General features: G+C 41.2%; 1 protein-coding gene across 2 annotated transcripts in view; it reads right to left on the bottom strand.

The window, feature by feature from the left end:
* The window catches only part of ric1 (RIC1 homolog, RAB6A GEF complex partner 1), a 44,865-nt gene that overhangs the window by 7,451 nt on the left and 25,290 nt on the right, over positions 1-12,124 (bottom strand). Inside the window, exons 4-17 of one of the 2 annotated variants that reach the window (XM_005735175.1) lie at positions 10,974-11,081; positions 7,461-7,606; positions 7,198-7,334; positions 5,013-5,104; positions 4,278-4,366; positions 3,381-3,525; positions 3,249-3,297; positions 2,959-3,135; positions 2,652-2,864; positions 2,391-2,429; positions 1,921-2,031; positions 1,052-1,141; positions 777-937; positions 30-168 (exon numbers count right to left, since the gene is read on the bottom strand). In XM_005735175.1, the coding sequence (XP_005735232.1) occupies positions 30-168; positions 777-937; positions 1,052-1,141; positions 1,921-2,031; positions 2,391-2,429; positions 2,652-2,864; positions 2,959-3,135; positions 3,249-3,297; positions 3,381-3,525; positions 4,278-4,366; positions 5,013-5,104; positions 7,198-7,334; positions 7,461-7,606; positions 10,974-11,081 (1,696 nt within the window). The remainder of the gene's footprint in view (positions 1-29; positions 169-776; positions 938-1,051; positions 1,142-1,920; positions 2,032-2,390; positions 2,430-2,651; positions 2,865-2,958; positions 3,136-3,248; positions 3,298-3,380; positions 3,526-4,277; positions 4,367-5,012; positions 5,105-7,197; positions 7,335-7,460; positions 7,607-10,973; positions 11,082-12,124) is intronic. The other variant, XM_005735176.1, reaches the window with a different exon arrangement.

Here is a 12,124-nt window from a genome sequence, read left to right as displayed (position 1 = left end):
TGCTGTATGCTACTGTGTTCCTGCACTACCTGCTGCGGGGCTTTTAATGTGATGCCAGTCTCGGTGCGCACAGACGTGAGAGTGACAGACACCACAAGGGCTGGATGAGGGATGTAACGGGACATCGACACCTCCTGCAGCAGCTCCACACTGGCTGTCGGGTTTGGACTGGAATGATAATAATAATCAGGAGCTTAATGAAAGAAGACTAATGCACGGGAAAGAAAATAATCCAAGAATGCAAAGAAAAGAGCTGAAAACCATACAACGATTCTACATTTTCTACTGTGACAGCTTCACGTTAAAAGGATTTTTCTGTTTAACCAGTTCAAGGCCGGCAGTCATGAAGTGGTCACAGGAAAGCAACATCTCAAGAATCATTCATTATAGTTTTTTGTTTCATTTGTAAGAATAATTTTCATCATATTTGACATTTTTATAAAATTTTGTTAAGACTCGCATATAATTTCCTGAATAAGAGGCGAGCAACCTTGACTCTGACCACTGTATTCCAAACAAATTCTGAAATCCAAATAAACCGACGTATCAAATCTGTGGGAATTCCCTCAAGGCGTTCCAGATATATAACCTTCATGAAAAGTGATGAATGAACAGCTGCAAGCAGGACCCAACAACATAAGGCCCTCCATCCATAACGGTCACTGGCACAAAAACTGATAAAACCTGCCCACCGTAACACCAACAGATGACGTTCTTCTCCGGAAACGGTTAATTTGTGATGTAAAGACTGGATTCGTGTGTGTATAGAAGCCCACCTGTCGTTCTTCCTCTCTATACTATAAAGACAGATGGAGCAGTCGGCTCTGAAGAGTATGACCATGTCTCTGAAGACATTGAGCAGCAGAGTGTCAGAATGTAGCTTAGTAACTGAAGCAAAGGCATTGTCCAGGTTGGATGAGCGTTGATAGAGTCTCAACTACAGAGAGACCACAGACGGAGACATCAAAATTAAAGACAGGCATTAGATCAGACAAAAAAAACCAAAGGGATTTTTGACACGGTGGTATTATAGGTGGTGCTTCAGTCTCACCTGCTCCTGCTGGTCTATAAAATTGTAACAGGCCACCACCACAAAGTCATTCCACCAAGCCAGACCTCCTGTGACTGTCATGTTCTGCTCCTGCAGAAAAAAGCAACAACACATTTATCAGGTACTGTCCAACAAAAACACTTTTGTGCACAAATTCATTTTTTTTTTAAACAGACTGTTATTCTAATTTTATTTTCAACTGCATTTTTAGAGCTTTTGCATGGAATAGCTTTCCCCACGCACATACAAACAATATATGGACAAAAGTACTGAAGCACCAATAAACACACTTATAGAAGCTGTCTGGATCTGGAAACCCACACTGTGAAGCTCCTGACACACAGTTTTTGTGCTGATGTTAATGCCAGAGGAGGTTTGCAGCTCTGCAGTTATTGAGTCAGCAGAGTGACTTTTACACACGATGCGTCTAGGCAGCACTTAGCGACCCTGCTCTATGACTTCATGTGGTCTGTCACTTTGTGGTTGAGTTGCTGTGGTTCCTAAATGCTTCCACCTTTCAGTAACACCACTTACTGTGGATATGTGCGTTGGAGGAAATGTCACAAACTGGCTTATTACATCAGTGGCATCCTATTACAGCCCCACACTGAAATTCAGTGAACTCTTTAGGACGACCCATTCTCTCACAAATGCTCGTGAAGGCAGACTGCATGGCTAGGTGTGTATTCATATTCACAAAAAAAAAAATGAAGTTACAAGTTATTCCTGGCACATTTGTCTTTGTTACAGTGGCAGTATTTTCAACGTGTGGACAAAATAAAAGTATCTTAGAGCTCAGATGAGGTTTTTCCGTCATTGACCACCTATTGATCGCTGCACCAAAGTCATCTATTAAGGTGTCAACATACCTGAGTGATATTCCCAAACAGCTTCCATTTCCTTGTAAACAAGGAGTAGTGTGCAAAGCCTCGCCTCCCTGCTACAGCCATGCACTGGCCTGCTGTGTCTATGGCTGCAAACTTTACAAACATACACAGACGTCGGTAAGATACACCAAACACCAATTTCAAGTGTTGACACAGAAAACGAGCAACTCCATAAAACTAAAAACAGCTCTCACTGGTTTTGCTACCAGTGTGATGACATTTTTTTAAAGCTAAGTTGAGCTTGTTTATAGAGCTTTACATCATATAAAAATGAGCTTTGGAGGCCAGAGGCAACCAAGCCAAAACGTTCCACATAAAAAGAGGACTATACTTCACATTTATCTTCTTCTGCATGTAAAGCAAGCTTACTTTATAAAAACTGAATGCATGCATTTATTTATCAAACATCACTGAGATCAACATTAAAGTCAAACACACACACACACACTTACCCGTATAGGCCAGTTGCTCTCTAGGTATGTGCTGTGAATCTAGAGGACAAATAAAATTCAATTTAAAAAAAATGAAATGACAATGAGCTAAATTTTAGATTTACTGAACTTGACAGACACACACAGGCCACTTCAAGCTACTCAGTTTATTTGCGTCTGTCTTTCATAATCCAGAAATGACTGCAGTTTCTGTGCACTAACTTATTCTTGATAATGACATACAGGAAGTTTGCAGAGCAGCAGGAGGAAGCACATCCTTACCTGGACCACGTGCCAGTGCTTGTGTCCCAGTAAAGTGCTGAGTCCCTGAGAGAGAGAGGAGTCGGGGTTGGGGGGCGGGTGCAGCGGGCTGCCGTCGCGCGGGTGTAAGTGTGTGTGTGGGTGTGTGTCAGAGTTGCTATGGATCTGTGTGGGGTCACCGCAGGTCAGGTAGAGGCGGTCTTCACCGTGGAGTAACACCTGCTCCTGGTTACTCTGCAACAGCCAAGAAAGGAGCAAACCGAGCATAAATGCAGGGCATGGCGCGTGTGTGCGGTGATGCTTCCATCAGCACCGTGCATCTTCTCACCGTGCAGGGGTTGACTGTGAGGGCGCTCTTAATGAAGTGGAACTGCAGTATGCCAGCCTGCAAAGCGCTGGAGTTAGGAGGTGCAACCATCTCCACATCCTGCTCCTGCTCCTCTTGTCTTCTCCTCTCCTGTTTGTGAGGGAGCACCCATAGGTGGTAGCCTTCTGCACCCCAGCTCTAGAAAGGGGCAAAGTGCAAGATTCAGCATACAAAAAAAAAAGTTTTCACCTCTATCACAAATAAAGACTTTTATTTTGATTTTTTCACTCTTAAAACAAACGTCTACATACCATAGAGCTGATTTTAAGGGGGTCTTTCTTGGTACCATCAGATCGATGTCTAAAGGGAGCAAACACACAAAAATCATTACAAACGAACACGCTGTATGAATGTAGCAGGGCCGCATCTGTGCCTTCACTCACATGAAGTCCTCTCCCAGAGTGCAGATGAGGTGAGCTCCGAAGACGCTCCACAGCGACAGGCCGCCGCACTCCCACGTAACCATGACAACGCTGCAGTCAGGTGACCAGCAGATTAGTTTGACAGGGCCCGTCTTGTTGTAGATGTCTGAAAAGGCAAAGAGTGCACAGAAATTACAACACTTCTGTTTTACTGTTGTATTGGACTTTTTCTTTTTCTATTTTATTTATGCACCAAGTTCTGTTGTGTTTTCATTTTTATACATAATGAGGAGCAAAATCTGTGAATGGCATCACGTTGGGTGACATCAAAAGAGCAATACTGTTGATTCTGCACAAACACTTTGTGCTTTTCTAGATTCACTGGGATTTTAACAAACATGTAATGACAGTCGGCTGAATGTGCAGAAAGGCCACTGCAAGTAAAACTGTGCCACATTTGGCTCTTGTAGATAAAAACATTTATATAAAATCAGAATGATATTACCTAATGGTAACCTAATGAGGGCTTAGTTTGTAGAATGTGATGCAACTGGGATACTGCTATTTAATTAAAGAGGAGGAAAATTGCATGACACGCCTTGCCTCAAACTCTGCGGGAGTTTAAAGTAAGGTGTCTTTATGCTAAGCTCTTAACTACAAAGCAAGAGGAAGACATCAGCCATTTTCATTGTTTAAACAGCCATGGGTCTATAAGGCAGTTCAGCCACTAGGGTGAGCTATGGCTTTGGACCACAAATCCAACAAAAGTGATGCAGGATATCAGATACACAAAGAGAAAGACAGAAAGCTGAAGGAATGTACATTACATCCTGTAAAAGGATGCTAAGTGGAGCTAAGATAAGATGAAAAAGGAGTAAAAAAAGCGAGACACAAGAATTGAGGGTAAAATGAGGATACCTGGGTAGTGTTTTGGAGTGAGCTCCAGTTTGTGGGAGAGCTGCATCGACCCTGTTGTGGTGTCGATCATGTACACCAGCACCGAGCCGCTGCAATGACAACACACGCATTTCAACCAGCGTAACATGCTGTGTAAGATGAGAGGAACTGCATGAAACGTCACGGCCTAGCTACAATTCTGTGCTGTGAGCTTCCCCCAGCATGTTTGTGCATCTCTTTGCACGTTAACATGAGACAAACATACATGAAAACAATTAAAACAGCAACACAAGCTCAGCATCTGTACTGTATGTGAATGCTTAAAAATCGGATGTCTGCAGTTGCTCCCTGCCGATATTTTACTTAAGCTTGTTTTCAAATATGTGAAGACTTTAGTAAAACATTTGTACTTTATACATTTCCAATGTTTTGAAAAATATAGTACAAAACAGTGTAGAAAATAGTGTCCGAAACATGGTGAAGGGGAAAAGGAAGCAGCATGGAGAGAAATTCCTGCCAACCTGGCGTTATTGCTCTGCGTGAGGAGTTCCTGACGAGTACACACTAGTTAGCCTCAGCAAACACAAACTGACAGATTCTCACACTGGACACACACACACACCACACTGACAACAACCTCTCTGTACCACACACACACACACATTCAACAAACACACCCAAGATCGCTTTCCAGCACTGCCCTGTAAACGATGTAGGGAGACGGCGAGAGAGGGAGACGTTTGCAGAGACATGTACCTGGCGCAGCCAAAGGCCATCAGCCTGTACTTGTTGTTGACAGCCACACAGGTGCCATCAGTCACATCCGCTGCCCAGACACCCTGCAACTGCTGGACAAACACAAGAAGCCTTCTTGAATAACAGGTAACAGTAAAATGATGCAGACTGTCAAAAAAAGAAAAGATAACAAATCTGAGAGTAAAGCACATCATCACTCGATTGGTCACAATTTGTATCTGACATTTATGTCTTGATGTTAAAAATCAACACCCACTGTCTATTTTCCAGCCAAAATATTAACTGTAAACTGAGATGCAAGAAAATGTTTTTCCTGATGGTCATTTCGGTCTTCGCCGTGCCAAGAACACTAAAAGCTGCAAGCTCTGTAACTGAGTCATTACCGCAATATTATTAATAACATTTTGTTCTGGCTTTGTGTGTACTTGAACATGTTGCATTATTAGTGTGCATAATTGCTCTCTGGAAGTAGTGCTGTGCGTCTCCTGCATGGTGAAAAAGCAAGTATATCGGAGTTTCTGACAGTAAATCAGGAAGGGACCAATTCCTGCCACTATTAAAAATGTATATCTTGGAAAATAAATAAATAAATAACTAAAATGATAAAGATAAATGGTATTCAAAACTTTCCACACAAACAAATTAGGTCCATAATCAGACACTTTTTGCGGCTTTGCCTCTGTACATCACCACCACAATCAATATGTGATTAAAGTGCAGATTTTAAGCTTTAATTCAAAGAGTTTCACAGAAATTTTGCATTTGTTCAAAATTAGTGAAAAGCAGTTTTAAAACCAGGTTCTTATTCAAAACAAAGCAGACAAAGGAGAGAAGAGTGTGAGATGGTGATCCATCAGCTCACATCATTTTAAATGTGGTGGCTACAGTGTTACAGCATGTATGGGAGCCAGTGGAGCGGGCTCACTAGTATTTATTGATGATGTAACGGTTTATAGAAGTAGCAGGAAGAACTCTGAAGTGTACATGGCTATACTCTCTGCTCAGATTCAGCCAAATGCTGCAAAACAGACAAAGCTTCACAGTGCACATGGATAATGACCCAAAGAATATTGTAAAAGTTAAGGCAAAGAAATGGGATATTCTTCAATGGCCAAGTCTGTCACCTGAGCTCACTCGAGTATAGCAGCTTTTCAGTTACTGAAGATAAAACTGAACGCAGGGAGCTTCACAAACACCTGAAGGTGACTGCAGAAAAGGCCAAGCAGAGGATCTCCAGGGAGCAAACAACACTTTCTATGTCCATGTTTTCGAGACTTTAGGCAGTCATTGACTGAAAATGATTTTCATCCAAGTAATAACACAACCTCTATTTAAAATTACGCTAGTTTGTCCAATAAACTCGAATGTGTAAATGTGTATAAAAAATGGCCATAATTGCTAAATAGTCAATATAAAGGTTTCGTAAAACCCTTTGAATTGAAGCTGAAAGTGTGCACTTCAATCACATAGTGACTGTCTGATTGAAAAGCTACAGAAGCAAAACTACAAAAAAAAAAAAGAAGAAGAAGAAGAAATTCTGAACTTTATATCCTGAAACAAGCTGTTCTAGTCTACTAAAAGCCAACCAGAGCACTCAATTGATTTGCAGAATAAAAAGCATGGTTATCTTCACAAAACAGAGAAATCATTATGCTGTTAGTGATTTGGCTGCATGAAATAGGGCTTATAGTGTTCCTATCATCGTGGTGTCAGGTGTCCTGTAATAATAAATTGGCTATTTAATGCCATAACAACAGCAGTTTTCACACATGCACTGCAGCCTTGAGCATTTCTGAGTGGAACGCTATGTGAGAAAGCAAAGGTCTGACTCTGTCGTCTTGGACATTTAATGGCCCTTACGCTGCCAGCTCCCTACTATAAGGTCTGTGTAATGTGATTTTGCCTATGTGAAAATAGAGCAGGTAATTATTCAAGGATTCACTGCTGACGGGTGAATGGCATGTGGCCGGCCTGCAGCACCCTCGCTTAAACCAAACATAGTTTGAGCAGTGAGAACAGATCTGACACAAACCGCCTCCTGCTGTGTACTGCACATAAACAAAGGGCCAACTGCGCACAATGTCTCGACTACGATTATTACGCCGTTGTGGAAAATGACTAATTCAACTGTTTTGACTGTCTGTGTGCTTTAACGTGACCAGTGCGTGTCTGTGAGCATCCTTACGTCTGCAGTGATGGTGTTGCTCAGTGGGGTGATAAAGCCCAGGCGTCCGTCACTCAGTACGACAGCAAAGCCATCCAGGGTCACACAGTACTCCATACAGCGGATATGAACCCCCTCCAGGTCCAGAGAAGGGCCACCTAAATACACAGGGAGGGAGAACTTCTTTTATAAGATAACATTTTCCCGGCTGAAAAGCTACTGTAGGCTGATTTTGTTTTAATGTTACTCTGTTGTATTTGAGCAGAGTGCATTGATCTTTTAACCTCGAGCAGACTGCAGGTCCAATGAGAAGGGGATTGTAGTAAGGCAGATGGCCTTGCGTCCATTGCTGCCGAGCCCATCCCAATGCAGCACATGGAGATAACCGTCTGCGGTACACACCAGCAAATCCTCCTGGAGGGACTGCAGGCTAGTGGGAAGAAGTTTTTAAAAAAAAGTAAATATTAATCAAAGGAACAGGGGAAAAAAAAGAAGTTAGTAAAAGAAAGCGGGGGGAGCTAGGTAGGCAGGGTAGAAACAACATAACAAGACAGAAAACAGTGGGCTATTCATCATCCAGCTGTGCCCCGTGTGAAGACTGAAAGTTTTACTGGGCAGCTGTGATGAGGCCATGTAGCTGCTAGTGCCAAGTCTCCCTATCTTTTAACACACAAGAGAACAAACAACAGTGTGTTTGTGTGGGTAAAGTACTTCATTGTATCCTAAAAATAAAAAAAAATAAAAAAGGGGTAAGAGGTTTAACACAGAGGAAGGCACGACGACAACAGCCGAGAGTGAGCAAGTGGAAAAATGAAGGGAAGCAAAGGCTTTAAGCACAGTGGACTGACACTGTGGAGGAGGCAACGTCTTTTACTGCAGCTTCACGCAGCAGGAGACACCCACTCATCTCCTGCACAATCAAGCTGTGCCTGTGAAATGCCAACAGAGCGCTCTAATTCAGATGACTACCCCGTAATCTCTGTCGAGCACAGACAGCGGAGGAGAAATGGCAGATGAACACGGAACAATACAAACAAAAACAAAAAGGCGGACAAAACGAAACAGTAAAAGTTCTTGTCACTCATTAAACGTCAAACACGTCAAGCTCCAGGACATGTGGGTTATAGCTGGAACAAAGACAGAAACTAAAACAACACAAAACCACCATAGAGCAGAAAGCAATTGTATTAGACTGGCTCCATCGTTCTAGTGCCTCCCCTCACTTTGCGTGTCCAGGGAGCTACACTAACTATACATTTTGGAAAATAGTCTTGAGCAATATTTCTCTGCGATTTCTGAAGATCAAAGTTCTTCTTTTTGGCTGCTTTTTCACTCATTTTCAGTCCACTCCTTACCCGATCAGTTTTACAGGAATGTTTCTTTATTTGTTGTTGTTCATTAAGCCGCTCAACACTGACCTATCATTTAAGCATAAATGGCCTCTAACTGAAAGGATAAACCAGTGTTGTTTCTCCACAAACAACTGAGCAAAGAACTCATTTTCGATTTTAACACGTTGACACGCATAAAATCTCATTTTTCCACCAACAAGAGAATTTGCAAGCGCCATTAACCGCAAAGTTGGCATATCTCGAAGTGGTTTGCAGAACGTGACCTTTGGTTGGTCCATCTACTGTTCACTGAAGCCTCATTGGAAATGGGTGGTTACCAGGAAAACATTCTTAAGGAAGAGAAACAGGAAGAAAGGCTGAAGTATGCCAAGTTACACAAGAACTGGACATGAACTGAAAATGAATGGCACCAGGTCTTTTTTGGGTGATTAATCCTAATTTGAAATTTTTTGGTTCAGATCATCACCAATATTTACAGATGAGGTCAGGAGAGAGTGTATCTACAGTCATGGTTTGGGGCTGCATTTCAGTCAGTGCTGTTGGAGATTTAGTCTAAATTGATAGAAGAATAAAAATACCATCAGATATTGATCCACCATGCAATTGCCATCTGGAATGCTTCTGATTAGCAACTGTTCATATGTAAAAACATACTTAAATGGAAAAAACAAACAAAAAACACACACTGTGGATCATTGTAAGTCATAGGTCGGCCTCCCCAGAGCCCAGACCTTAAGATTACTGAAGTAGTGTCAGGTCATCTTGACAGAGAACAGAACAAAAAGGCAGCCAACATCCAACGAAGAGATTTGAATGTCCTTCAAGAAGCCCGGAGAACTATTCCTGAAGACAACTTAAAGAAATTACAAGAAAGCTTGACTAAGAGAGTTCAGACTACGTTGAAGAATAAAGGAGGTCACACCAAATACTGACATACAGTCTGAGGAGAACTCTACAAACCACATTTTTGTACTTGTTTTAAACAATCACAGCACCCATTTCCCCCAAGCGTTTTGCCCAGTACTCTAAACGTGCTGGCCATTTCATTAATATATACTAAAAGCTTTTACAGTAACATTGATGAAATCATGTGCTTTGGTCACTGAACTTTCACTGTACAGTGTAAATTCAGTCACACTTTTTAATCAATTAATTTGTTGATTGTTTTCTTAATTTATTCATTGCATCACAAAGTCCTGATGATTTATTGATTAGACTTTAACATTTTAAACGTGAAAGATTTACATTTGTTTTTCTACAAATATAGTGAGGTCATTAGGTAATTGTCCCTGTTATTCGAGGCTAACACAGAGTACAATGACTGGAAATGGATCCGTCTTCACACTGATATAAACATGTAAAAAATAAAAAAAATTTACAAGCCCTATTTGCCTAATTTTTACAAATGAGTTTGAGCCATTTAAATGAACTTCAGGTTGTCTGACATAATTAAAGACCTAATTAATGGAACAAAAACAGTTCACACTCGTTAAAATGCAACAGGCAAAACAGAAACGTTACATCTGGAGAGAAAGCACAGTCAACAAACCTATAATGGAAAAAACAAACCAAAAAAACTAATGATGGATTCTCATCAGACAATTTGCATCTTTAAAACACCCTGTGATGATCTGAATACAAACTATCCAGAAAACATAAGAGTCTGATTTGAATTAATTATGTCTTCTTTGCTTGAATCAGTTAGCTCATCTGTCACTCACTCCTCCCTCTCATTCATTTTTGCCAATTCATGCATTTCCTCTCTGTGGGCCTCTGCCGTTAAAAATCCACATCAGAGGACTTTAGCTTCTCTTTGCACCTGAGCTGTCTCTCACTGCCAATACTGTCTTTCCATCAGAGGAAGAGATGTTTTCGAGCCATTACCGTGAGCCAAATGGCTGACAAAGAGCTACATTTGTTTAAAAAAATGTTTTAATCTTTAAATAGCTGCTGATAAACTACCTGAGAAGCATTTGTGCACAGCTTAAATCTTTAAAATGTTTCAAATCCAACACTATAGTTAGCGCTCACACAGAACAACAGTGATTCTGATTCTGTTGTGCAGGTTTTATGGAAGCTATCCTGCCTGTGTTTAATTGACGACATTTTAAATCACTGTTTTGAAAGTAACAAGAACATTTATACCCAGGTAAATATTTGTAGGTTCAAGAAAAAGAGTTATTTACATGGAAACATAAACAGATAATGATGAAGCTAAGCTCAAGGGGTGGCCATAAACATTGTTGAGAGTTTACAGTGAGTGCTTGAATGGAGACAGAGTGTGAGTAAACCTTGAGTGTGTGTGTTTGTGCAGGAGAATTTGCCTGTGTAAATGTGAGCTTGATGACACATCAAAGACCGAGAGGGAGTGAGCTGATGCCTGTGTGAGGCTGAGGCAGACAGGTAGACACAACAGAAAGAAAGTATGTATGAGAGAGCACCTACCTGGTGATGGGGGCCTCCAGATCCACAGGCTTCTTCATCTCCAGAGAGAGAGCGGGTGCACATTGCTCCTCCTTAAAACCAGGGGTCACCTTCACACGAGGGCTTCCTCTGTGCAACCACATCATTCCAAACACACATTTTACTCCCAGTTACTTGAAAGTAAACCCAGTGAAATGCTAAAATTGCAAAGTCACAGAGCTGACAATGAACACTGAATATGTTGCTGGTGTGCTCTAAAGGAATGTGAAGTACACGCTTTGAGCCGCATTTCAATCAAACAAATGCTTTATATGGTGAACAAACATGGGAGAATTAGCAAGAGAAGAGAGCAAACATCCCTAAGCAGACGGAAAAGTATTCACTTTGCTAAACTTCATGGATATTTTATTGTGTTTTAGATTTTGAATGTTTAAATTATCTTACGGTCCTATTAATCAACACTTCATGGCAAAAAGAAAAAGAAAAAGTGTTTTTTTCAGTTATAAAAAGCTAAATGCTGCAAAAAAGAAATAAATGAAAAATCTGAATGTGCTCTGAATATTTCTAATCCTCCGAGGATCAGCTATGGAGGTAATGGAGAAACTGCAGCTATAATTTCACCGCCTGCTCTAATGACGCAAATGCAATCATGAGCAAACAGAGTGTTTACTAGTAAACTGCACCTGTATACCTGCTACTGCTTTCCTCCCCCCACACATGTTGATAGTCATAATGATACCACACCCATAACATTACATAACCACCTTTCACTGTCAAAGTCTGCATCACCGACACAGTAAAAGATTAAACTGGCAACTGCAGTTGCCAGAGTGAATAAGTTAAGAGTTTTACTTCAAGGCAGCGTTTCCTGTTCTCTCTCTTATGGTTGACTGTATATGTAGACACAGGTGATGGAGACACAGCAGTTTAGCGAGGCAAACATCACTGACAGAAGAGGTAACCAGTGCAATCTGGGCCCTGTTCAACTAATCACTGCATATGTATATAAAGGATGAAAGTACCGACTGTAAAATCAAGAGAAAGGTTAGTGTCCTCCTGGTAAACACCAGCTTACACAGTGTATTTCTCAACCAGTTGCAGAGTGGTTGCAGGAGGGTACTTGCTGGTCACACAGAGGTATATGATGATGTACTGATAATGTCCTTGTGACT

Source organism: Pundamilia nyererei, unplaced genomic scaffold, assembly GCF_000239375.1.
Source record: "Pundamilia nyererei isolate P.nyererei 1_Seehausen unplaced genomic scaffold, PunNye1.0 scaffold00063, whole genome shotgun sequence".
NCBI classification, from domain to species: domain Eukaryota; kingdom Metazoa; phylum Chordata; class Actinopteri; order Cichliformes; family Cichlidae; genus Pundamilia; species Pundamilia nyererei.
The sequence above is the reverse complement of the archived record's forward strand: the minus strand, read 5'-3'. Positions and strand labels throughout refer to the sequence as shown.